General features: G+C 34.2%; 1 protein-coding gene across 3 annotated transcripts in view; it reads left to right on the forward strand.

The window, feature by feature from the left end:
* The window catches only part of PPP4R4 (protein phosphatase 4 regulatory subunit 4), a 60,293-nt gene extending 34,672 nt beyond the window's left edge, over nt 1-25,621 (forward strand). For 2 of the 3 annotated variants that reach the window (XM_063399278.1, XM_063399280.1), the window contains 18 exons: nt 1,735-1,856; nt 3,391-3,513; nt 5,686-5,855; nt 6,883-7,002; nt 8,795-8,872; nt 9,701-9,784; nt 10,895-11,077; nt 11,787-11,892; nt 12,635-12,782; nt 14,945-15,089; nt 15,956-15,997; nt 16,090-16,164; nt 18,102-18,177; nt 18,618-18,698; nt 19,036-19,129; nt 19,588-19,658; nt 20,436-20,571; nt 25,456-25,621. In XM_063399278.1, the coding sequence (XP_063255348.1) occupies nt 1,735-1,856; nt 3,391-3,513; nt 5,686-5,855; nt 6,883-7,002; nt 8,795-8,872; nt 9,701-9,784; nt 10,895-11,077; nt 11,787-11,892; nt 12,635-12,782; nt 14,945-15,089; nt 15,956-15,997; nt 16,090-16,164; nt 18,102-18,177; nt 18,618-18,698; nt 19,036-19,129; nt 19,588-19,658; nt 20,436-20,571; nt 25,456-25,480 (1,879 nt within the window). In that variant the 3' untranslated portion in view covers nt 25,481-25,621. The remainder of the gene's footprint in view (nt 1-1,734; nt 1,857-3,390; nt 3,514-5,685; nt 5,856-6,882; nt 7,003-8,794; nt 8,873-9,700; nt 9,785-10,894; nt 11,078-11,786; nt 11,893-12,634; nt 12,783-14,944; nt 15,090-15,955; nt 15,998-16,089; nt 16,165-18,101; nt 18,178-18,617; nt 18,699-19,035; nt 19,130-19,587; nt 19,659-20,435; nt 20,572-25,455) is intronic. The other variant, XM_063399279.1, reaches the window with a different exon arrangement.
* Nucleotides 25,622-26,985: the final 1,364 nt, after the last annotated feature.

A 26,985-nucleotide genomic window follows, 5' to 3' on the forward strand; every position in this document is an offset into this window, starting at 1 on the left:
CAATTAACCATTGGTAGTATTTGGTGTATTTAAAAATTCTGATAAGTATTAGCAAATTGAGTAATTACTGTGCAGTGGTTTGAGAAAGGATGCTAAATGGCTTTTGTAAGCAAATTTCAGCTCAGTGTCAACTTTGCTCAGAGCTGGAAGGCCTTCAATATTCACACATAGAATTGAAAAAGTCTGGAACTTTAATAAATAAAACACACAGGATTGGTTTCCAAGTGAAAAAATATTTTAAAATTCAAAGTCTCTTTACCTGTTATTTTGTCAGGGAGGAAAAAAAGCAGTAACTTCTTTTAGAGAATTGAAATTTTATCAAGTAACATTCTTTACGCAGTGCTAGACAGCAGAGATAGATTAGATCTTATACTAATAAGTAACCATTCTGGAAAGGAAACTTTCTTAATTCTGTTTAGTGTCTGTAAAATGAACTAAATTTCACTTATTCTACCTGGGAGTTGAAAGTTACAAAAATCATGGGTATTTTGCAGTGGCAAATGACAGCATTACTGGTAATTTACCCTGCCTTAGAATAGTGGGTTTGACAGGGCTAAATACTTGCTGATCAATTCATGGTCTGTCCTGTGTATTTTTCTTTGATTCTTTCCTCACCAACTTTTATTTGTAGCATTAATTTATTTGTGTAGACTGTTCTCCCTCTGTTTTTACTTAATCCCTTCTCAATGCTTCAGATGATTTAATCTCGTGAGAATTGGTGAACATTGAGTACTTTCAGTATGGAAGCTATTCCAGTGTGTCATGATGAGGATGAATAGGTAGTAGGTAAATAAAAAAATAACTAAACAGACATGAACAAATTTTCAGGTAAATATTGAAGGTATACTGTGACAACAACCCAAATGCTTATTTTTACTAGTTAGTGTTATTGCCACTAAATGATCTATCGTTTTCTCATAATTTTATTTGAAATTTTAATCATTTGCTTGGAAGCATATTGTTAACACCTCTTGATTTGCTGGTAGGTATAATAAACTCTGTAAGGTGCAAATCACTTTGATGCTAATTATAAACATTTGAAGGGATTATTGCTTATATTGACTTACAAAAGGAGCTGCTATTACTGCTTCAGTCTGATTGGAAGGGATATTTTGAGCATTTTCTTTCAGCATCCTGGAGTTAAGCATTAGTAGTATGTTAGTAGGTCAGTACATACCAAGGCAGAAAAGGACAAGGAGAACACTTTCTTTACTACTTTAAACCAAGGCCAAAAGCCAGTGTTTAGACTAGTTGGGAAATGGCATTTTCTCTGAGCAGGAGATGTTCCCTCTAAAGAAGACTTGTCTTTGATGTATAAAATTTCCAGACACTTCAATCCAACATGGCTCATACTTATTAAATTTTGGCTTTGGACCATCATATTGAGCATATTTGATCATAAGAATTTTCTTAGTGATACGGTGAAATAGCTGGAGTCCTTTGATTTTTTTCAGACTACATTTTCTCCAATTTATTTTGAGCTAATTTGAATGCTTCTTTAATGATAAAGTTTTGCATTTAAAATTTGCATGTTTCTTTGGTTGACAAGAAAGACAAGTCCTGAGATTGACTGGAAGTTTTTATTTAACTTCCATTTCCTAAGAACTTTGTCAGTTTTTTCTTCTTGACTACGCAAGAAATATCTAAATGCGTATTTCAAGGAAGAATTCTGTTTTGCAGTGGCAGTATTGCTTCATGGTAAGTTTTCTTTTGACTGCTTGCTTCATGTTGCAGGACAGAACTAACCAAAACCGTGGTGCTTCCTGAGCTAGTGGAACTGGCAAGGGATGAGGGCAGCAGTGTACGCCTGGCAGCTTTTGAGACCTTAGTGAATCTGCTCGATATGTTTGATGCAGGTATGAATTTAATTTAGGCTTACTAGCCTGATTCTTAGTGTCTAGTGCATCTTATAATTTTATTTAAATGCTTTTTGTTCTCACTGCACTATTCAGATGTTTCTGATTTTCTTTTGATCACTGCTTTGTCCTTTATATTTCCTTATATTTCATGTTGTGCAGTGCTTTATATGCAGAAAGTTTTAAGGGAGGTGAGCTAGTTGTCCATGAAATCAGTTATCATATTCCAAGTTTCTAATATAATATGCCTAAATGGAAGGAGTAATATTACTGTATAAATTATGGGAATGTGGTGTTACTAGTATTTAATTCGTTAATGTAGTGCTATCAGTACACAGAATACAAAGTATTAGCTCAACAAAAATATACTGTACAGGAACTTGGTGATGAATTACTACAATGTATGGTTGTATTTAAGCCATATAGAGGAGTGGATAAGGAAAAGGAAAAAAATAGTTTTGGGGAGAATACTGTAAATGGACTTTTTAGCAGTTAGTGTTTATATCAGTAAGTATGATAGTAGTTTAATTTTCTAATTCTTGAGCCTCTGTATTGATGCTATCAATTTGTGCCTCTCTTTGCTCCTCTCAGTCTTCACTCCTCCTCCCCCACTCCCTGCTGTAAATACTGCTTTGAGTTAATGTAAGAGGCTTAGAGAAAGCAATTAGGGGTTATTTACAGATTTTTAAGCAATGGTTCTAGAAATTGGGTTTGAGTGGGTTTTGCTTTCATGGCTGAACTAGAAAATTAACACTTCTGAAGGTAGATGACCCAAAATTACATCCTAGTGTTTCTCTCCTATAATATCAAAACATTTCTTCAGGCCAACTAACTTTGTTCAGCCACAGTTATTGCTGAATTTTGCTGTTGATCTACCATTAAAAAATCATGATCCCTTTAAAACTCAAACATATTAATACAATGATTTATTTAAAGTAAGTCCAAAGTTATAAATTTTTTCAAACATTTGCTCCTTTATTTCATAAGGATGCAGAGTGTTTGGATTTGGCCTTAGTTTCTAAATTATTTATTTTCTTTACTATGTCCTTAATTATTTTGTTTCTCCATGAATTTATTGTATACAAAAAATTTGAAACACTTCTCAGTAGGTTTAAAAAATTAACTTGCAGCATAACCTGATTTTTCTATTTACTGTCATAGTCATGTTCAGTCTTGATCTCCCTGTATTCCTGCTACTGGAGGAAATCCTGTTGCAGGAGTACTGTAGGGTTCTTTCTCTCTATATATTCTTGGTGAATGGAGAAGGTAGTGACTATTTATTCTCTGCCTCATCCTTTACTGCGGGATGCCTTTTCATTAACAGCCAGCAAACAAATGAACAGAAACAGGAAAGTTACTAAATTTAGGATCATTCTCTCTACCTCTTGTTTTGTACCTTCAGTGAGTGCCTGCTAGAAGTAATCCTGAGAATGTTAAATTAATTTTTTCTCAATTTATTACAAAACTTCTATCTCTGTGCTCTTTTTAAAATGTTGACAAACGGCTAACTCTAAAAATTTCTTGTGTTTTTCAGATGATCGGAGTCAGACTGTTCTCCCATTAGTGAAATCGTTCTGTGAAAAATCCTTCAAAGCAGATGAATCTATCCTAGTTTCTTTATCTTTCCATTTAGGGAAACTGTGTAATGGATTATATGGTATGATTTAATTTCTTTTTAAAAATCTTAAGAATGAGGGAAGATTGGTGAATTTGAACCCTTTGGAAAATACCCAGATTTGAAGATTTGAATGTATCAAATGAAATGGTGGTTAGTCAGATTTTGGAAATTTCGTCTTAGGGTGACCATCTTTGTATGTTTGTTTTTGGTTTTTTGTTTTGTTTAGATGGGGTCAAAGATGGAAACATGGTGTTTTATCTTTATTGGTTTGACTGATTTATTTGGGTGTTCTGGAGCTTGTGATTTGGATGACTGAATTTTTGAAACTCAAAATCTTTGAAAACATTATGATGTTAACTTTATTAGTTTCTATGCTTGATCTCCTTTTTAAGGCACAGTACAGAGTGTAGCCCATAAGGATCTTCAGGGGAGAAAGGATATCTAATGCCAGGCAGATTCCCCAGCTGCAGCTGAGGCCAAATCTGTACTCCTAATTTTAAGACCCATAATTCGTGTTTGAATTTTCACTTGAGCACAGCACAACTTTCCTTGATTATTCTGCCCACCATATGTTACTTGTGGAGGAACAGCACAGAATCATGCCTTTACATTGTAATTTCCCCCTGGACTCTTAAAATCTTTGATCTTTCCTACAGCTCTTTAAAATGAACCTTCATGATTATGTTGAAGACTACCAAAGTGACCATTGCTTCACTGCAGATTACTTGAAATGGCCATTCCACAGTGTCAAAATGTTATTTTCAGAAACAGAGAGCTAGGACAGTCCATTCTGTGTTTATCATGTTTTCCCAGTCTTGTTTTCATTAGGTTGAATGACTAATTCCTGATCTTTGTTCACCTCTGAACTCCATCTGACAAATTCGTATTTTTCTTGAAATGTTACGCCCTAGTACAGTTGAATGAAGTGAAAGGGTTACTTCATGTGTCCTGCCAGATAGATTGCTGTTCACATTTTTTCAGTATGAAAAATTACCTTTTTTAAAAAATCTAGCAGCCAGTTAGTCTTTCTCTTTCCTGGCCTTGTGTAGGTGATGCAGATCAGACTAAGCATGGTACCTTACTGCTGTTCTAAAGTTTTAAGACCGTATGTCCTGTTAGTGATGATCATTTTAAACTCTGTCTTCTGAAGAATAAGCAGTCTCTGTCCTTGGCTGATGCTTTCAGAATACTAAAGTCTCTTGTCTAGCATCCAGAAAATTAATGAAAATACTGAATAGTACCACAACTAGGATAGAACTTACTTTATAGAGTGGCCTATCTTGTCAGTAGTACATGGGTGGTTTTCTCTTAGTTGTTTTTCCAAGCAATTTTGGAGCACCTTTATAGTTTTTAATCTATCATTCCTGTTCCCTTGTTGTGAAAGTCATGACTTTTACTACCTCTTTTGTTTCACAGGTCCTGTTAGCCCGTAGTAGAAGAAAATGGAATCAGTTTGACAAGTTTTCCTTTTGCCATGTTGGCTACTGCTATTTTTGGGGGGGATGTATGTGGGTGTATGTGTGTGTGTGTTGGTATTTAGTTGTAGATTTTTTTTATTTCTTTTTTTTGTTTGTTTCAATTTTTTCAAAGATGTGAAGTAACCTGACTTACCTAATTATGTCCTTTTCCTCTCCAGCTATTAAATATCAATACCACTTCAGCCCTTTTCTATTCTGTTATTTGACTTATTTAAGATTTCAACAACTAGTACTTAAGTATTTTGAATGCTGGAATGAAACACATCTGACTGCACATATTTAAAACCTTTTGTTTAAGATCCACAGACCTGTTGCTTCTCTACTTAAAGCTTGAATATTTGTCAGAGTTATTAATTGTACTCAGCCTGATGATAATACTAGTGGAATTTGAAAAAGAAAATAAAATAATTAAGCATTTCAGCCTTCTTGATACTAATCACTGATAGCTTTCTTCCCTCTCTGGAACAGAAAATTGAGCCTTTCATTGATTGTTCTTTTTACTATTTTATGTAGTTTTTGAATTCTTCTTGCTAGTTACATTCCAGTTGTTTTGGGTACTTGTGTGTACTGGTTGTACTCTGCTAGATTCAAGGGTGATGGGAAGGAGAGGAGTGATAAAATCAAGATATTTGCTAGATTTTAAAATAAGATTTGTTTGGGTACATTATTAATAGCATTTGTAATGAGGAAAGTTTGTTGTTTTGTTTGGTTTTTTTTTTCTTCTTTTTTTGAGGCATTTTTACTCCTGAACAGCACTTGCGGTTTTTGGAATTTTATAAGAAGCTTTCCACACTGGGTTTACAGCAGGAAAATGGGCACAATGATAATCAACTACATCTGCAAACTCTGGAACAGGAAAAGAAGTATATTTCAGTGAGGAAGAACTGTGCTTACAATTTTCCAGTACGTAATATTAATTTAAGGTTTAATATGAATTTGTGTTGTGCATGTGGTTCACCAAGATAGGACTATACAAGTCATGGAGGAGTTATTCCCAAATTGTTCATTGTTAGCTAGATTTTAGCTCTTTCCTGCAAAGTTTCAGTTAGTGAGGTTGTCCAAAAGGCTAAGCAGGAAATACAAGTCTTTGCAGAGCCTCAGAAAATTACTGACAAATTTTTACTGAGGAAATGGTATACTAAGAGTTTACTGGTCTTACTCTTTCCTACACATTTCCTCCAAACACTTAGCACAAAGGATTTGAGAAAAGATCTGTGAAAGAGAGTCCCCAGTTTCAAATCACTTGAATCTACACTTTCACATTCATCACATGTCTCATCATTCCAGGGAATTGGAGATTGAAACTGGATGCTCAGGTTGATGTTTTAGTCATGTTCCTGCCTGAGTACAGAAAGTCTTTTCAATTTTATGTGAGGTCTTCAAATACAATAGTCACATTTCTGTAAATCTACTTTGTATTTTGACATTCTGCCTTTGTGTTCAGTGAAAACATGTTTGCACCAAGAGCCAATAGACAACTATTTTTTCTTCTGCCTTTTAAAGGCAAGCACACTGTATGTAGGTAGACATCTGTTGGTTTATTTGTACAAAACAAAGGTATGTACAAACACAATCATATTGAAATTCAGATCTTTGCTTGGCTGCTTGCTAAAATGTTCTTTGTTTTTGAAGTATCCAGTTACAGTTTTTGCTAGAGTACAGAAACATTAGCAATATATATAAATCTGAGGTTTTATATCTCATGTTTTTAGTCCTTATCTTCAGAAAAACAGTCTGCAGCATGTCTGAAAGATAAATAAATTTGTTCTCAACTCTGGATTTTGTCTGGTGCCTGTGTTTTAACAAGGCCAGCAAAACCTCCACACTTTCTCCTTAAAATAACCACCTATTGTCTCTCCAGTTCATCTGATAATCTCATCAAGTGTCATCCTTTACCTCTGTAGTTAAAAAGGAATTTATCCTTCCACAGGCCATGATTGTTTTTGTGGATCCAAAGAATTTCCATTTAGAACTTTATTCTATATTCTTCTGCCTTTGTCATGACCCCGAAGTTCCTGTCAGATATACCATGGCCATAAGCTTCTTTGAAGTAAGTCTACAGTGGTTCTTTATTACTGCTGACATGGGTTTATTTTCTTTTGTTTTTGTCCTTAAGCTTATGTTTGTGACTGTTCAAACAAAATAAAGAGACTTGAGAAAATGTATTGAAATTATTCAGTTCATCAAGGGTGTTCAGTTCCTTCTAACCCCTGTATATAGCCCATATGCACACATTATTTTGTTTAAGTTGTGTGACGTTTAGGTACAGGAGATTACTGCTAGGTCAGATGGTAAGGAGCAAAATCAAGATGAAACTTTCGATGATCTAGTACCACAAACATAAACAAATGTAGTGACTTAATATTTGAAGTTTTTCCATAGTATTAGAAAACAGACAAATGGGAGAAAGGAATTTCCCCCTTTTGTGCCTGAAAACCTTTAGAACTGTAGTTTCCTGGTGTATAAGAGGAATATTTATGTGGAACAGATCTAAATGAAATGCTCAATTTAATATGAAACTACTTGGAAATTTATGCAGATGTAAGAGCATATGCATTCTAAAATTTCCATTCAGCTTATATAAATTCTACTCTGTTATTTTCCTAAAATTTAAAAAGTGTACAAATGCATAGGTACTATTAACTATATGGAGTGAATTCTAGAAATTAAAACACACTCTCCTGAGTATAGCAACCAATATAGGAAAATCTTCAATCTTTTCATATTCTCTCATTGAGAAACCTTGTGTTTCAGTCTTTGAGCTCAGCTTTGATCCCATTTTGTTGCTTGGTAAATTAAGCAGTTTGCTGAAAACATTTAAATGAATAGTAGAGGGGAAAATGGCTTTATTTCCACCATTGTAAGAAAGATGTATGGATTTCCAGTTCTCATTATCTACTGATGCCTTGTTTTAATGAATGATAGTCCAACATAATTGTTGGAATTCTACAAAATATTTTGTTTTAGCTATATAACACTATTGAGGTACTGCCTGACTATAAGGAAAGTATTTTAGCTCATTTATAAAAACCTGTAAAAATATACCTTGGTCTAAATGTACATTTAGTTCTCATTGATTTAATTTTAACAGCTTAACTAGGCAACCATGTGACAGAAAAAAATGAGTAATTTATGGCATTGCCTGCTAGCTGGATTACTTCTCAAAAATAAAAGTCCTTGTGGCCATTTCCTTAACGTTTCATCTTGAGTGGAAGTAAGCTTTTATTTTCACTAGCTTAAAAAAAACATTAAAAACATGATCTAAATAATTCTTGTGGCAAAAAAATCTCATTCCTCAAGTTTTTGTTATGCTTGCTATAAAACCTTTTTAATAGCATGGAGATGGATTGCTAGTGTTTTTTAAAAATTTACATGAGACTTATGAATCATGTAAGTCACAGTCAAAAGTCAAAAGAAGTAAGGAGTGAAAACTTCAGGTGGAAGGTTGGGGAAACTTAAAAAACAGCACAGGCTAAGAAAATTTTGTATTTATCTTCTGTAAATTTTACAGCAGGCTGACTCTTAAATCACCTAATTTATGTTTGAATATTCCACAAGGAAATTTCTAGCTTTGCAGTGCAGCTGAAAACATTTTTGGTAATTGTGAAATAGAGTTAATTCTAAAAGCATGTTTCATAGGTCAATGTTAGACTTGTTTCTTGACCCATGTTCTTTATTATAAGCATATTTTTATTGTGATCAGTGGAAAGTACACAACTTTAGGAAGCTGATATTAAACACTTTTTTCTGTGTCTTTTCATGCTTCCTGTAAAGTAAGTAAGCGGTGTTGTGCCACAGAACTCGAGAATGTTTCACCTTGCTATCTTACTGTCATTTTTTAGGTTGCTAAGCTTTTAAATTCTGATGTGTACACAATACATAAAGAACTGGTTACGCTATTACAGGATGAGTCACTGGAGGTAATACACTTTTATTGGAACTTTTTTGCTTGTTACATCAAGGCAGATTATCTTCATGTTTAATAACTCTTCACTAGCACAGTAGAGTAACAATTGGAAATGATTAACAGCTTTTACTTCTGTTGCACAGACTCTGCATAAAGATGACAGCCTTCTGTGATTAAAAGGAGGAAAATAGGAACGTGTTTGAATTTAGTAAACCCACACTAAATTTATTAGCTTTTAAAAATACTAATTCTAAACAATTTTAATTGCTGTATTATTTATTACCTTACAAATTCTAAAAAGCTTTGGATTTGGTACTGTATTAAAGCAATAGTTGATAGAATTCAAAGTCTTTTGCTTTATTTTTATTGTGCAATTGAAGAGGAGATAAAGAAGTTGTGTATGGTTCGAAAATCAAGATTTACAGAAAGAGTTTTGGTCCAAGGTAACTTTCATAGGACCTGAATCAGTTATATTGCAGTTAACATAGTGACACTTTTTTAGATGGAAAAAAGAGACACATTTATATTGGAGAAAAAAAAAATCACCATTTCCTCTGATACCAGTTACTCCAGCAGTAAGTTAGACTGCTCCAGTCTAACTGGACTTGTTAGAAAACTTGTCTGATCACATAGATAAAAACTGAGACCTCTAATGCTTATATACTTATATACTGCATTAACATATCAGTCATCAGTGCAACTGATCAGTGCAACTAATCTCCATTTTTTTCAACATGAGAGAGCAGTAACTTGAAAGGTGTCAGCAGGGATATGTTGGTGTGAGTTAAAAATGGTATTGAGTTCATTTACAGACCTTTTCATGCATTTTCATTTTAAATAGGTGTTAGATGCCCTAGTAGGTCACCTTCCTGAAATCCTTGAACTAATGACTAATGGAGGAGAAAACAATGGATCAGAAAGCAAGGTGGGTATTCTCATGGGGTTTTTAAAATTTTCTTTCTAAATGAAGGGAGTAAGAAATTCCAGACAAATTTTGTCGGAAAAGGCTTTCATATTAGTTTCTGTTTTGGAGAGATATGAAGCTTCTGGGTTTTTTTTTATTGTTAACTTTATAAACTTTAACATTAGAAAAAATTTGGAAAGATTAGAGCTAATATGAAAAATGAACAGTTTATACATGTTCTTTTTCTAATTAACCACAGTTAAGTGAAAACAATACTTGGTTTCATGTTAAGGTAGTGATAGCTAATACCTATTTTAAATCTTTTTCATACTGATGTATCAGTTGCTCATGGGTGCCACTTTCAGGCTTCTGCTAGAAGAAAATCTATTTCCCGAAGTAAAGACACTGAATTAAAAGATCTATACTCAGCTCCCACCTTTTCTAATTTAATTGTGTGTGGCTCTGGATGATGGTTTATTCCATGACTCCTCACCTCTAAGATGGAACAGAAAGGATGCTGTTTTTGAGCATACTTCCTAAACGTATGGATAAATTGAGATATTGCAGCAGTATAAGACCTGAAGAAATTTGTTTTCTGTTTTTCAGACAGAAGTTGCCAGTGCAGTTTAAACATCTGAATTTGTCAGATGTTTACAGCTGTAAATATATATAACATAAAGCAAATGCAATGTCAAGTGTGGCAGTCTGTTTCATTTTTCTTAATGTAAAGGGAATTTAGCTTGGCTATTATAAACTCTTTGCCTTCTACTGAGAAAAGGTGTATAATTCCTACTAAAATTAATTCCTACTAAAACTAATTAGGGGATTGAGAACAATAACTGCAAAGATTAAGAGGATAAAAGAAATGGGATTCATTTGGTTTGAGAAAGAGAATGCTGAGGAGAGGTGGCATAATGATATTAATATCTGTAAAAGGGTGTTACAAAGAGAGCACTGTTTAGTTTTCCTTTGTCAGGAGAAGGGATTGGAGATGAAAGTGTATTTAGTTAGGTACTGAAATAGCTTTTGGATTAGTCTTCCCTTCTTATATTGTTGTGATTTGCTTTTCAAGCATAGTGACAAGACACACAGCTTGAAATGTAAGATTATTGTTTATCTTTCTGTTTCTAGTTACTCTCTATTCCTGACTTGATTCCTGCATTAACAACAGCAGAACAGAGAGCAGCAACTTCTTTAAAATGGAGGACTCATGAGAAGTTACTACAAAAATATGCATGTCTCCCTCATATCATATCAAGTGATCAGATCTATTACCGTTTTCTTCACAGGATGTTGACAATCATTTTGACAAATGTGAGCCCACCTGTCGCTTTCTCATTTGTTTTTATTTGTTAATGCAGGTTAGACCACTGGATATTTGCTATGTGTAGTACTTCCTGTGTTATATTAATCTTAAAGTACTATCCCTTTCATATGGTGTGTCAAGCTCTGGCATTTTTCTATGAGAAGTTTAATTAAAACTTGCCCCCATTTGTGGAGCAAAATTTGGATTGACAGTTTTCCTCCTACCCAAGACTTCTTCCTTTCCTTGTGCTCATCATCAGTTTGTTTATAGTTAAATCAAAACTTTTTCCTCTGAAATATGCCTTCTTTTTCCTAATTCCATACATTACATTGTGTTTATTCTTTATGAAAGAATTCTGGATTTCTAAAATAAATTGTCATGTAGAGCTACTAGTCTGAAATTTCACTGTGTTAATTGAAGAATCAAACGGTTGTAAGAGAATACGCTTTATTTTTAACACCTGCAAAACAAAAGGTTCCCTGCAAACATGGAATATTCTAAGGTGCTTATAAAATAGTTGAAGTTGGGCAGAAGGAATAAAGAAGCAGGTGTCTCATGAATTGTCCAAACTTCCTAATTCTCCCTTACATTATAACATTTATCTCAAAATTTATAAAGTTAGGCTACTTTTTTAGCTATTTTTTTTCTAATTCTATATATGTTTTTAGTCACACTCTTTCAGATATGTCTAACTGTGTTTCCTTTATTTCTTTCAAGAATGTCCTGCCAGTCCAAAAAGCAGCTGCTCGGACTCTCTGCGTTTATTTGCGCTACAACCGCAAACAAGAGCAGAGACATGAGGTTATTCAGAAACTGATTGAACGTAAGATGATCTTTCCTCGATTACTGAGAAATTAAAGATAGTTTTGACTGAAGAGCTTTTTACAGTTACATTTATTCAGTGTAATTTCCTTCCATCATTGGAGGGACTATGCTTGGAAGGCATTCAGTTGCTCATATTATCACCAGCAAAATGTACTGTACATATGTGAGGAATATATCTGGAGCTTACATAAAGGATTGGGGAAGAGGCAGTGCAGAAACTGATTATATGCCAAGACCCCTCCAACCCTACTTCTTTTAGCCAAAATTACTAAGCTGTGTGTGCAGCAATAGAAAAAGCAGAGTTCCTCTGGAGAAGTAAAGTTCTCGAGAGGCTTCAGCAAAATAAGTGCTGAATAAAACTCAGAAATTAATTGATTAATCAGTCACCTACAGTTGATGTTTTGGTGTATGCTATGTGTTTTAAAGATAGCTTAGAAATTTTAACAGTTCCCATTAACATTCCTTAATGTTTACACAGTAGTTTTGATAGTCCTGTGACATGTTTTGGGAGGCATACAGGAGTTTGTTTCACACAGTAGCTAGTCTACTAGCTCTTCTGCTTTTTCAAGTACTCACTGACAGAATTAGTTTTTTAGTAAAAAGAAAGAATTGGGATAGGCTGATAAATTGTCTTTTGATGCCTGTGATTATCATCTTTAGGTCAAAGGTCAACCTGTGAAATGTTTTCTATCTGACACTGAAAACTTGACAGATAAAATCTGCAAATTTTTATTTTTCAGAACTGGGCCAAGGAAAAAGTTACTGGAACAGACTTCGGTTTTTAGATACTTGTGAATTCATTATGGAACTGTTTTCAAAATCATTCTTCTGTAAATACTTCTTTTTACCTGTGCTTGAACTTACACATGACCCAGTGGCCAATGTCAGGTATGAAGAATATGTAGCAGAGTACAGGAAAAAAAAGCTTTAAATAATATATTCAGAAATACTGTTAGAAGTTTCTTGTTTTGCTTGAATAATAGGATGTGAGTAAAAACATAAAGAGCCATCAAAATTACCAGTATTAAAGATACAGGGGAGTGTGGGAATGGTGCTAGAAAATTCCAGAAGTAGGGAATTCCAGTTCTGAGTGTTTGAGAGGCTGATCCAAAGCACCAGGGTTTGGAAGTGAAGGGAACAATAAGGCAGAGGAGAGCCAGCAATAGATGGGAAGAAAATAATATGGTGTTTCATGTGTGTAGAGAGAGAACACAACTTCAATCACCATTAATTCTCATCCATGTCATGTCACTATGTATAAAGTAAAACACTCAAGCAATTCTTTCAGTGGTCTGAACTAAACAACTTAGAACAGATTTTACATTATGGAAAAGGGTATCTACTTCATTGTTAAGGAAAATTGAAAAACAACACATTAATATTAGAGAATTTGGTCTGTTACTCATTTTTGTACAGTGTTTTTCCTGTTATTTTTGTAGTAACTGTTTTTTCCTCATTTTCTAAACAGTTAGGGACCAGGCAGTTATTACCATTAAGAAAGTAGATTTTTTTTGTCACATATTTTGTGTGATTTTATGCTTTTAATCTTGTTTCTGATGTGTCATTCATGTTGTCATCATTAACATATCTGAACATCTAATATTAATGCTCTACAGAGATTTATGTAAGCCTAATTTGCACATACACGTGTGCGCTCAGTAAGCTTTGCCACATACTGTTTATTACCAAGTGAAACTGTTTAAATAGATACTGTGTTCAGTATAACTACCACATTTCAACTCAGCAGGATCCTAAAAATTAAATAATTTTGTATGATAACTAACTGTCATGTATCATGTCATTAAATTAGGAGGAGTATCTTAAAATAATAAACTAAATTTGTATATAATCTGAAATAGTTTATTCCTCTTAACAAATATTTTAATTAAATGTCGCTGAGCACCACATCTACATGTCTGTTAAATACCTCCAGTGATGGTGACTCCACCACTGCCCTTGGCAGCCTGTGCCGGTGCTTGACAAACATTTTGATGAAGAACTTGTTCCTAGTATCCAATTTAAGTCCTCCTGGAGCAACTTGAGACCGTTTCCTCTTGTCCTATTGCTTGTCATTTGTGGAAAGAGACCAGCTCAAACAATTTCCATCCTTTTAGGTGCTTGTTAAGAGTGATAAGGTCTCCCCCGAACCTCCTTTCTCCAGGCTAATCACCCTCAGCTCCCTCAGCCACTCCTCACAAGACTTGTGCTCCAGACCCTTCCCCAGCTCCGTTGCCCTTTTCTGAAAATGTTCCAACACCTCAATGTCCTTCTTGTCATGAGGAGCCCAGAACTGAACACAGGATTTGAGGTGTGGCCTCACCAGTGCCCAGCACAGGGGGACAATCCCTGCCCTGCTCCTGCTGGCCACACCATTGCTGACACAGGCCAGGATGCCATTGGCCTTCTTGGCCACCTGGGCACTGTTGGCTCATGTTCAGCTGCTGTCACAGCACCCCCAGGTCCTTTTCCACAGGCAGCTTTCCAGCCACTCTGCCCCCAGCCTGTTTGGGGCTGTTGTGACCTAGCACTTGACCTTGCTGAGCAGCAGAAGCAGGGGCAGCCTCCAGACATAAAGAGGAAGATAAGGAAGGGGAAAGAAGGGCTTTTTTTCTCCTTTTTAGTCTGTCTGATACATTTTCATCCTTGCAGTTGTATGGAATTGCAGTAACATGATTTTTGGTGAGACTTGGGCTCCTTTGTACCAATGGACCAGATTTCCAGGATATTTACATAATTGGTAAAGTCAGGTGTGGAAATCACTTGGAAAATCTGGAGGTCTCCTTAATTTTCTAGATTAAAAAAAAAAATCCAGACAAACCAAATATGTTTATGGACTATATTCATGATCTGTAGAGACTTTTTGAAAACAGTATGTCTGGACACGTAACCAGCAATCACTTCTGAAAAATAAGACCGCCTAACTTAATTACTTTGTGTCAAATGCTAGCATGCAATACACTGAGTATTAATAATATATATTAAATATAAATAAATATATATGCATCAAAAGGTGAATGTTTGGGTTGGTTGTTTGGGTTTTTTTTTTGTAGAATGAAGCTATGCTGTTTGTTGCCAAAAGTCAAATCTACTCTGAAGATTCCCACTGATAAACATTTACTTCAGCAGTTGGAATTATGTATAAGGAAACTTCTGTGTCAAGAGAAAGACAAAGATGTCCTGACTATTGTGAAAAGAGTAAGCATTTTTCTGTTTAAGCAGCATTTAATCTTGGGTTTATCACTGAAAATTAAGATGACTAACATTATCTTTTCTGTTGATTTTCTCAATGTAAGAACAGGAGATCCAAAATTCCATTGTCTGTTATGTAATTTTGAACAATTAAAAAATGATGTAGTATAGTATGTTCTGTGAAATTTAGGAGTGTGATGTTTCCTTGGTTACTTGTATTGCAGTTATTTTGTAGTGATTAAAATTCAGGATTTTGGCTTAATGACCATTATGAAAAAATAGCAAATGACTAGAGAAAGATTGAATGTTGATTCTAGTAAAGCTCATCAGGTCTGTGAGACAGAGATATCTTGTTCGTCCATATATTTTACAATATACTGACAAAGCATTTGCAGGATTTCAAATTATTGCAAATCTGTTTTTAATGTGACTATTCAAAAAAGTACATCTTTAAGGAATGCCCATGCTTAGTTTCAAATTTAGAAACCATGAAGTGAAATAGCTTAAGTAGGTGGCTTCCTTACAGGGCCAGTCTGCAGGAGAGAGACTGGGTGAACACCTGTGTGGGACCTTCTGAGTTATACACAGATTCCTGAGTTACTTTTTTCTGTCCTGGTTCCTAAGCCTGTATAGCTGTTCTTGCTGTGGTGCTTCCTTGAGTGTATTTTGATTTCCATACAGATATTCTGTGAATCTGTTAATTGTGAGTTTCAGCAGGGCTCTGAGAATACTCTCTGACACTTTCAAACTGCATTTGTACCACAAAAATAAAAGCACAGGCTTCAAATATTTAGGGAGAAAAGACAGTTTTTTACTTCAAAGTATGTCATGCCATTGAGTAATAATAAATAATGATTTAATTTTCTTTGTAGACGGTGTTAGAACTGGACAGAATGGAGATCTCTGTAGATGCTGTAAGTACTTACTAACTTCAATACTTACCAACTACTCTTAGTTTCCATTTTCATGTAGTGATTTTTTTATTTTTATTGATTTTATTTTGAAGTTTCAGAAAAGATTTTACAAAAATGGTTTATTGGATCAAGAAAAAGAGAGACAAGAACATCTCCTTTTGGAAATGGTATATTTTATCAGTACACTGTCATTATTTTTAAATAGTTTGCAGTTACATATTAATGAGGTAATAATTGTAAGGTAGGGGAAATACATATTTTGGAGAGACTGTATAGGTTCATAATCTGTGTGTGGTTTCATTTTACACTTTATAATAGGGTTAAGTCCTTCAAAGTAACATGTGACATTTTTTTCTTTACTACCTAAATTTTGCAGTATGAATTAGAAAGGCAGACTTGAGTTTCTTGAGAAATACCACGTATAACATAATAAACTGATCAATGAAACACCTCAGAATTCACATACAGCTTCCCTAGGCAAAGAAATTAATCTCATAACTTCTTTTGTCCCAAGGAAGCCAAAGAATGCTTTGTATTACAGAGCTCATTTCCTATTAGCTAATTTCCTATTAGCCAGGAAAAAGAGAAAAGCAAAAGGGGCAGTAGGGCACTTTAGCACACACCACATCTCCACAAAGCCTAGATTAGACCACTGCAGTCCTCCTGTCTGCTGCCTCCCCTCCAGCCTGAGGTGGGAGAAGCTGAGCAGCTGATAGGATTCACATCTTAAAATGGTTAACAGGCTTCCTCTGACTTACAGTAAATGAAGTTCTTTGTAGTGAACTAGAAGAGATTCAAGAGTGTCCCAAAATATCATTGTTTCCTCTGTTTGTGGCCCACTTTGATGTCACGAGGTATTGCAGGTCAGTAGGGGTAAATAGCCCTGACCACAGCCTCCTGCCACTTCCATTGTCTCGAGCCAGTGAGTCAGCTCTGTTCTCAGGACCTGCATACACACACTCAGACTCTTGAACTTGGCTCTAGCAGTCTTCAGGTACACACAGTTAATGCTTTCATACTGAAAGTATTTGCCTGGTGCAAAATAGCCTCCAGTGTGCTCTGTGTTACTGTCTACTGTAGGATGACAACAAGATTTACCATTTCCACAGCTATAGCTTAGAAAAGCACCTGAATTTTTATGACACAGGCCACTGATCTGTGCAACCCTTCTGTATGACAAAGGCCTCATTGAGCCTGGTGTGTGAGAGGCAGGCTTTTGGGGAGCCTGAGATGGACACAGTGAATTGTGACGTGTTGCAGTCCCAAATGGATGAAGAGCCATTTGGCCCACTTAAAATGTATCTGACTGCTAAAGATTTTAATACTGAATGTGTTAGTAAGCTTCTTTAATTTTAGTAGCTGACTTTGTAGAAACTTATTTTCTGGCAACACTGACCTGAATTAGTCACCTCTCTCTTTTCTTGATTGGGTAGTAATTAGAACTACATGAAAAAAAAATAGATTAGAGCAATTATAGTTTACTTAACAATTTTATTATGAAAATGGTATAGAAAATAAGCTAATATTGTATAGTTTTTTGAAGTTGGAGTGATACCTATTCACCAAATGGAATATATTTTAGGCTGGGTAGTATTACAGAAGGGCAAATCAATTCCATGAACTTGAACAATTTTACATAGTTGATTTTGTTTTTCATAAAGATTTATCAACTGTAGATGTTAATTTTAGACCTTTATAAAGTTTGAATACATGACACAACTTAAAATTTAAGAAAAACATTTCCATTGAATTGTATGAAATAAAAGAGTTGCTTGTTCTATTTTCAGAGTGTCTGTTTTACAGAAAATTTTTACTTTGGCAGCTGCCAATGTCTGTATCTTTTTGAATATAAAAAAACCCAAAAGCCAGGCATGATTTTAATTATAAGTTACAGAGTCACACTTCAACTCTGAGCTTTCTTCAGATTGTGATATTTAAATGAGATATGTACCCTGATTTCTTTCTGTACTACTTCATTGGTTCTCTGGATATTCATCAGGGATTGCACTATTGGCAGGAGAGAGTAGAAATGAACTATTATTTGGAAACACAGTTTATTTACTTTTGCCTGAGTAATATCTAAGAAAATTATTTATTCTTTTAGGAACAATTAGAAAAAGAGAAGCAGAAAAATGAAGGAAGATCTACAAATATTAATGATAAAATGTTTGAAAAGAAGCGTAAGTTTGTTTATTTGTGTGCGTGTTTATGCATGCTTTACTCTTCTACAAATGTAGTAGAGAAAGGAGCAGGAAAGAGACACTTTATAAATAGAGATTTAGACACAATAAATAGAGATTTAGAAATTGGAAATAAAAGTTGTTTCTATATATTTCTGAAGTTCTTTATGAAAAATTGCCTCATATTATATACAATATATAATAATACATCTGTTTTATTTTGGCTTCTTAATAAAATACATTACAGTTTTAGTTCTCTGTTATTTTTCACCTTGGGATATAGTGTAAGTACTTTTCTGTGGTATTGCTGAAGTGCTGGTAGCACTATACTAGATATTACTCTTTGCTCCAGGACTGTGATATGTTATGTTCTCTTTTCTATATAAATTTAAGTTTTAAGAGGGAAGGGATTATACTGGATTTTTTGGTTTTTTTTGTAGGTAGAGACAGTAAAACATCATCAGTATTGGCAAAAAGTATAAACCTCTCTATTTCTGGAAGCTCTTCTGGTACATCAGCAGGTAAGAACAGTTCAAAAACTCACTTGGAACACTTTGGTCTCTCATCATCAGGTTAAACCCCAGCAAAGCTGCTGTTGACATCTGTGGACCCAAGTTTCACCTACTGCACAGAGGAAAAGATTCTTCTCCTAGGACTGAATGTATTTTCTGTGGTTTTTAGTTTTGTTTTACTCTGTAGTATATAAACAATGACCTAAGGTTTATTTTCTTAGTTAAAGTATTTAAATCCTCTCCTTCCTTCATTTACCATAGGTTGACAGAAAAATATATTTAAAAGTGTTCTTAATTTCTGAGGAACTGCAATATTCATATTAAAAATTTTTCTTTATAATTTTAGGCAAAGAAGAAAAAAAATCCAAGCTGGTTCGAAGCCAATCTTTCAGTACTCAAGTACTGCATCCAAAATACAGCAACATAGACAAGTGTCCTAAGTATCTTTATAATCTTCTTTGCTTACCTCATAGGCAAATGTTTGCTAATAGACAGCTCTTATGAAATTAATGCTCATGGATCTCTGAAAGTAGTGATGTGCTCACTGATTGTGACTTATGTTTTCAGCTTTCTGTTTAATTGATTAACTGAGGGCAGAAATACCATCTAAGGCATGCTGAAGCCTAGAAACGTGAATTCCATTTAAGTTAATAGGTCACCTTTTATCATATATTAAAATAATTTTCAGTATGAATTGGTGAATCTAATTCTGTACATTTCTTAAAGAAATTTCAGCATAATTTTCTCATTTAATTTTCTCATTTAATTTTCTCATTTAATTTTCTCATATAAACTCAGAAATAAGCTCCAATGCAATTAAACAGCAGGATGGTACAATTGAGAGGAACACTTTTGGAAATAACCAACTTGGTTTTGTTTTGTTTGGTTTTTTTTAAAGTAAAAGTTCTGCTACAGGATATACATCTTCGGTACCAGGAATAGGAAAGAGTTGTATGTTATCCTTTAGTGGTAAGTAGGTTATTGTAATGTATTTTACTTCAGGTTTTTTTTTTTTTTTTGTGGGTGTTGAATATATGGGTTCAATTAGATAGGCATACTTCAAGATGTCATTCTCCTAAAGAAAGCAGAATAATAGATATCCAATACATTTGAGTATTTAAGTTCTAGTCTGGTAAGTGTATTTTTCAGATTGCTTTTTTTTTCCCTACACATTTGTTTTAATTTACATTTAAAAAATAGTAAAAATAAACTGAGTTTGTCATGTCCTGGTTGGAATTTCAGATATCATAAAAAGGTTGGGTTTTGAGGGGAATGAATAATGTGTAAAACTTCAACTGAATTAAGAGAGAGAAACTACTGTTTGCAATTCTGTCCACTAAATTTTAAAGATTTTGGATGATTAAAGATAAGATTGAGATGAATGGCTTCCTAGAGAAACCTGTCTTTCCATTCACTACTAATAGGCACTAAGCAATTAAATTACATTAAATAGCTAAATTTTAAGCAGCTGAAGATTGGCCCAAGAAATCACACTCTCTACATGCATTAAATATATTAAGATTTTCTTTGAAAATGTGTATTCCAATTATTTAGTGAGATTTTTTCATAAAAATACGCAAAGAAATGCCAAGTAGAAAGCATTCCATTAAAATTTTGGATTAGTGCCATAGGAAATATGCCACTATTGCCACAGGAAAACCAGCTCATTCTGTTTACTTTCTGTGTACTGTTTTCAACCAAAATTCAACCCAAATTCTTTGTCTAAGCTGCACCTCTGTGTTTCAGATGATTCATTCCGGACTCACTCCGCTGGTAATAGTGGGAATGCTGCCTTCCCTTCTAGTTGTTCTCGCAACTTATTCAACTCAGCTGACCAAAAGAACAATGGGAATAAGGAGAGTCAGGCCCGAAGGATGAGCATGTAAGTTGTTGGCAAGATGTTAAACTGAGCCTAGGGGTAACGTTCTCAAAGGGAGCTCAAAAGAGCCCTGCAAAATTAGGCCTGTATTTATTATACTTCACACAGATTTTGAAATACTAAAATAGCAGGGTAGAAATGTGATGTGTGCAATTATAAGTGTTTCTAAGATGGCATTACCTTCTAATTAGTCTTTCATATTGTTTCTCCTGCACATATTTGCATTCAGCTGGTACATAATTGAGAGGGTGGAATGGGACAAAGTGAAGATTAGTGCCTTTGGTATGTAATAACTACAGTCACAGTGATTTAGCTGCCTGTAGTTGGAGAAATAGAAGTATTTTTAGACCACTTAGTTTTTCATTTTCCTTCTTTTTGTGGACTTCTATATGTTTATGTATCATTATATAACAATTCTGTGATGAATCTTGAGGCTTATGATGAACTGCTGCTGGTACTCGTTAGTCATGCTGCCTTCTTTGCCTTACTGTAGCCATTTAAAAAGCCCAACAATTCAATGCCAAGCATCTCCCTCAGGCTGCTTCCTTTTAACAGCAGCCTTTGCTGTTCAGCATTTTGCAAGAACAAAATCAAAGATGTGCTAAAACTGTAAGTCATAGAAAATCAGTGTGACATATACTCACCCAAATCTCTGTAGACTCTAGCAGCAAATCCCCTGCAGATTTACACTATAACTAAATTACTGTCATTGGACTAGCTGTAATTTTGTGGGCTCAAACTGAGACTTTTCTTTGCTAGCAGAGATTTGCATTCTTAGCCAAGGCAGAATGGAGAAAGGGAAGGAGCTACAGCAAGAAAGGGAGTCTGGGAAAGTAGACTTCAGTGTAACAAAAACTACAACTGGAAGCTAAGATAGGAAACATCTTACACTGGTTTGTCAGGTGTAAAGAGGAAACAATAGTGATGGTCTGTTTTGGTGAATTAAATATCTGTATGAACATATTTTCCCACTTCTGTATTTTCAGTTTCCTTTAAAAAACAAACCAAAACATCTCCCCAGCTTTACTCAGGATTTTAAGTTAATAAAATTACTAAATTGTAAAATAAAACCCTCAAAAGTTTAACAAACAAAAAAAGAAATTATCAGGACAGTATTCATGTAGCTCCTTGTGTACTTGATTTCTGCTGGAATTCTTCACTGTACAAGATAAATTGTTTTCTAGAATGAACTCCAGCTTGCATAGTGATGTATAGTTTTTAAAACTGCTTTAATTGTGTACAGAAGGTTGGAAGGTAAGTTGTGAATGCAGATGGACTGTTTGTTTGGGTCAGTGGTTTCACAGGAATAGTACTTTAAGGTGCCAAGTCACTTTGCCCTCTGTCCATGTCTTTGCTAGTGTCTAATGGCTTCTCTTAGTACTACCCACAGTTCTTCAGACTTTTTATAGGTGATCATTAGGGGGTCACTTATTTCAAAGTGCACCATTTCAAAGTCAGCAGTTAGATTAGGAGACATGCTGACATTTTCAGCTATCTATAAAGTAAATGGGGCATTTATCTTGAGAACATAAAATGTCATGGAGTGCTACATAGATTCAAAAACTAGGTGTGCTCAAAACCTTATTTTCTTTCACCCTAATCACTGTATGCCTCTTTTCCTTGCTTTAAAACCAGAAAATTAGTTCAAATGTTGTAAATATTTTTAGCAATCAGTAGAAATTCCAATTATTTGCTGTCCCACAAGGATTTGGGGAAAATGAATGGATTAATATTCACGAAGCAGTGAGGTGCAAAGGTTAGTTAGACCTATTTTTTATATCACAAAAAATGTTTCCAAATTTCAAAGGTTTTTCTATCTTTCATTTAAAATAAAACTGATATCTTTTGTTTAAATACAGAGGGACAGGCAAAGGCTCACGCAGAGCATTTTGCACTTATGTCTTCAGGCAGGAAAGTGGAATGTAAGAAACACAGCTTCAAGCCTCTATGTACCATTCCCAAACGAATGCCTTAAGAGCAGAGTGCTTGAAAGTAGGAATCTGATCAAACACAGTGCTCTGGGTGCTTTGTCTGGTTCAGAAAATCCCTGAACTGCATAGGGCCAGAAGCTAAAGAGGATATACCTGGGGAAGAAAAACATTTCTGGGGAAAGAAGAGGAAGTTTAGCATGTCCTACATTTAGTTCTGAGTAAGAGTTTTAGTGTTCTGTGTTCTCATGGGAAAAGACATCTCTCAAGTTGGTCTAATGTCTGCTGAGCTGTAGATTCAAGTTCTCTTTGTAAACTGACCCAATACTTCACTGTTTTCATAAGAAAATGAAACAGCTCTACAGGGAGATATTAAGAGATACAGATACAGGAATATTTGGTGGTAAATGCATTCAATCACAGGTATATTTAGCCGTACTTTTTATCATTCTTTTATTCAGGAAGTCAGGCCTAGTGCTAAACATATGCACACTTAAATGAAAAAAAAACCCAACAAAACAACAAGAATATCAGATTCAAGGAAGCATTATTTTCTAAGTTGAATGATGGAAAAAATTGATATTCAAATATATATGCAGCTGATAGAAATCACTCTGGGAGAAGAATTTGACAATTGTACAGTGAAAGGTACAATTGAATAGATGCTCATTAATGAGCACCACCTTTGGTGGACTGACTAAGGCAGAAAACTCACTAAGATGAGAAAATAATAATTGGGTATTTTTTAGACTGTATCATCATGCAGATTTATGTATGTCCTGGTTAAAATTTGCACTGAATATCTCAATTTTGGCAAGACCTAACTTCTAGTTTGCTGGCTCTGCAACTTGAGTAAGGTAACTGCTAATATGTTTATTTTTCTAAGTAAATAGGTGGGCAGTAGAACAATAATTAAAGTATAAGCAGATAAAATTAACGATTCTTAGTTTGAAGAGATATATGTTTGGACAAAATATTGTTTAATTGCTTAAGCCTAATATATTCCATAAAATTGCTCTACAGAATACTGGCAAATATTCACCTTTGACAATATAGTGCAGTTTGCAGGGTGAAGAATTTCTGATTTCATACATGATAGTGGTCCAGGAATTTTTCAAAACTCAGAGTTACTTTGGTGGAGAACTGAAGTCTTTTCTTACCCCACTCATACATTCAAATACTAAGTTTGAACTAATTCATAAGGGTGTGCCAATTAAAGTTTTATCTTTTTGAAAATAACATAGGTGCAAGAAAAAAATAGTAAATCATGATGCAGGTGCTAAGGAAGTATTATTTTAGTGCTAGGTCTTAGGTAATACCTAGGCCATCGAAAATGCCAGAATTGCTAAAGCTGCACCTGTATAACTTCATGGGGGAATCACAAAAGAGAGGACTGTCTGCTTTAAGTACCTGATGGAATAGGAAAGAATCAGAAAGAGCACTGGTTGAGTACTTTGTCCTACAAGAGATCTTATTTAATAAGCAGAGAAGTTTTTCTGACTTCCTGTTGAAGAGTTGCCAGTTAGATCATGAATCATCCTAGTGCAGACATTGACATAAATCATGAACACTGTGTACTGTCAAGCAATCAGATCTTTTATCATTATGCTATGTAGCTTTATTATATTCTTTCGAATTTTTTCAGCTTTATGAGATTAGGCTTTTTGAGAATAAGATGTTTTCTTTAGTTTATATTGCTGTAATGTGACTGCAAATGTTCAACATGCAATTGTTTAAAAGTATTTAGAAATTTTATCACTTCATCAATGAATATGTCCACTTTATAGATAGCATTTAAGTATTTTGCATCTTGCCTGTATACATACAGATATTGGCTGATTTTATTTCACTTTGAATCAAAACTTTCTTCAAGGATGTGTGGTACAGCTTTTCCATCTTGTAAAAAGAGAGAGTAGATTTATTGTTGAACAAAACTTATTTTTCTAATTTGTTTTTAGAAATTTCTAATTTATTATTAGAAAGTTAATTTTTATATAACAGTAAATCTAAATAAATAATTATTTTATAAGATGTCTACAACTGGCCTGTAAGACATCCAGTTTCGCGTGTGACCATGATTTACCACTTATATGTTTAAGTGTCTTAAAGTAATGTCTTTCATAGAGCCATATAATTGCTTAGAAAGCATAAGATGAAATAGTTCTGCCACAGATCTACTACACTTTGAGTTGGTTACTCACAGCTTTTAATCATGTTTTTTATCATAACATTTGAGATGCTGGAAGTTCTAAGTTCCAGAGGGATTGTCATGTGTTTTGCATCCCTTTTCTATGACGAGGCTAGAAGGTACCCTGACACTGATATATTATCATAAAATGTTTGCAGTTTTTAAATAATTGGCAGTTTTAAAACAATAAAACAGAACAATATATTGTTTTACTTGTAAATGATACTGTACAGTATTGATGCAAATTAAAATTTTAAGAGTTATAAAAGTTACGCCCCATTCTTTGAAAGATTTCTGAGTGATACAAGTAGCTGTTAATTGACACAGCTACAGCTCTTTGAAGCTGAAAAACAGTATATCTAAAGATTAAAAAATTAAGGCATGAAAAATCCAGAAATTACCCAAATGACCTTTGGTCAACAGAACACCTAGAAATCACAGTGTAATGTGCCAGACTTCTGGCACCTTGTATAGCTGTGAGTAAACTGCTTGTGCCACATTAACCATGACACTTAGGGGGATTTCTACAAGACCTTCTGTAGACAATGAAGAACTTCACCCTTCCTGAGAAGAATGCCCTCAGAAGATGTCCATTTGGCCTTTTCAGTGGGTGCACTAGAGCAGCTCATGATTTTTAAAGTACAGCAGCTAAGAGTTATGTTAAAATGTTGTACACAATAGCAGTTTAATATGTTATGTAATTTAATAATATGGTACCACTGTGACAATATGGTAACAACATATTATGTGTTTTTCTTCTTTTGCATGAAGAAAAAACAGAAAATCAAATTCCTAGATCATCTGACAGAAAAATGAGGGAACCAGAGATTGGAGGAAGTAACATTCTGGTGGGACAAGGTGGGAACAGCAGATGGGACTCTCTAATGCCTGGACTAAATAAAATGCATCCTGCAATGTTAAAAAATTTAAATAAATCTTCTAAATAAAATTCCAAGCTGTAAAATATGTTCTGATAAACGATGTAATGGTTGCAGAATTCTAACATCCTAGTGAAATGATATGAAATATAACTTTAGCTATGTGCTTTTAACTGCTGCAGCTAAGGAGAAGATTTTGTTTTCTTCAGTTATGCCTTTGTAGTTTGAAGTCTTGGATTTAGAATGCACATACCCATTATTTAATTGGCTTATTTACAATCTTAGCAACTCTTAGCTCCCATATTTTAAGCAAGAAATAGAAGGAATTGTTATGAATGTGAAGAAGTAATCCCAGATTTTACAGAATCTGCAAACCTAGTTTAAGACCAAAGTCCAGAACCATTGATCAGTCTATAAAAAAGCATAGACTTTTAAAGCATTGTGCTGTGAATTTGGAATTAATGTTTTTACAAGTATTAAGTTCTTAAAAATTCTGTGTAAGTTTCAAAGCAATCTAAAAGCAAATGTCTCCAGATGATGTAAAAAAAGTTTTATTTCTAAGTTTTGTTGTATAAATACTTGTTTTAATTTTAGTATTTCAAGTTGTATTTTCACTTTAATAATTCATAATAATGAATCTAGTTTTTAATCAGCTGCTTTTGCAAGCTGTCATGGTTCAGTGATGTCATCTGCATTTGTTTGTATTAATGCTAATGTTTCTATCAAAACTTATGTGTAAAAACATGCAATCATATTTTGAAAAGTTCTATTTATGCCAATACTTCAGAGAGATTATGAAGCTATTGTCAGCTTCTCTTTCAAAATGGAGGCAGCATAAATATATTGATATCAGAAATACACAGTTTTTAAAATTTATTGGTGTATGATAAAGATGATCTGGTCTGTGTATGCATATGTGTGCGTGGTTACTTTTTATAATGTAAAAACATGAATGATGATTTACTCAAAATAAAACCTAGGACAATGCTGTACATGCATGTTCTTGAAAAAAAAATTCTCAGGGCATCTTTTATAATTAAAATAAATGAAAGCACTTACCTATGGAGGGTATTTATTTAACACAGTAATAATGGTGCATGTATGCTGTCTGCATGAAGTACAAAATGTTTCTTTGGATTAAGCACTCTCTGAATTCTTAAGCTTCCTACACCACAGTTGGATTTAGCTTTATTCTCTGTCTTATGTCACAGGCATTGTTTGGGTTAATGTGTGAAAAATACCTAATTTTTTTAGTTTGTTCTGAAGCCTGGCATAGGATCTTGTACATCACAAATTTCTTTAAAATCTTCTTTGAGTTCTATCATGTTTAACATTCAGTATTGATGTAGGTGTACAGATGACCTGGGCTGGCTCCTCCTGGGTTCTGCTTTTGGGTCATTAATGCAAACAGATACTCCCATTT

The sequence above is a fragment of the Prinia subflava genome, chromosome 5, assembly GCF_021018805.1.
Source record: "Prinia subflava isolate CZ2003 ecotype Zambia chromosome 5, Cam_Psub_1.2, whole genome shotgun sequence".
NCBI lineage: Eukaryota > Metazoa > Chordata > Aves > Passeriformes > Cisticolidae > Prinia > Prinia subflava.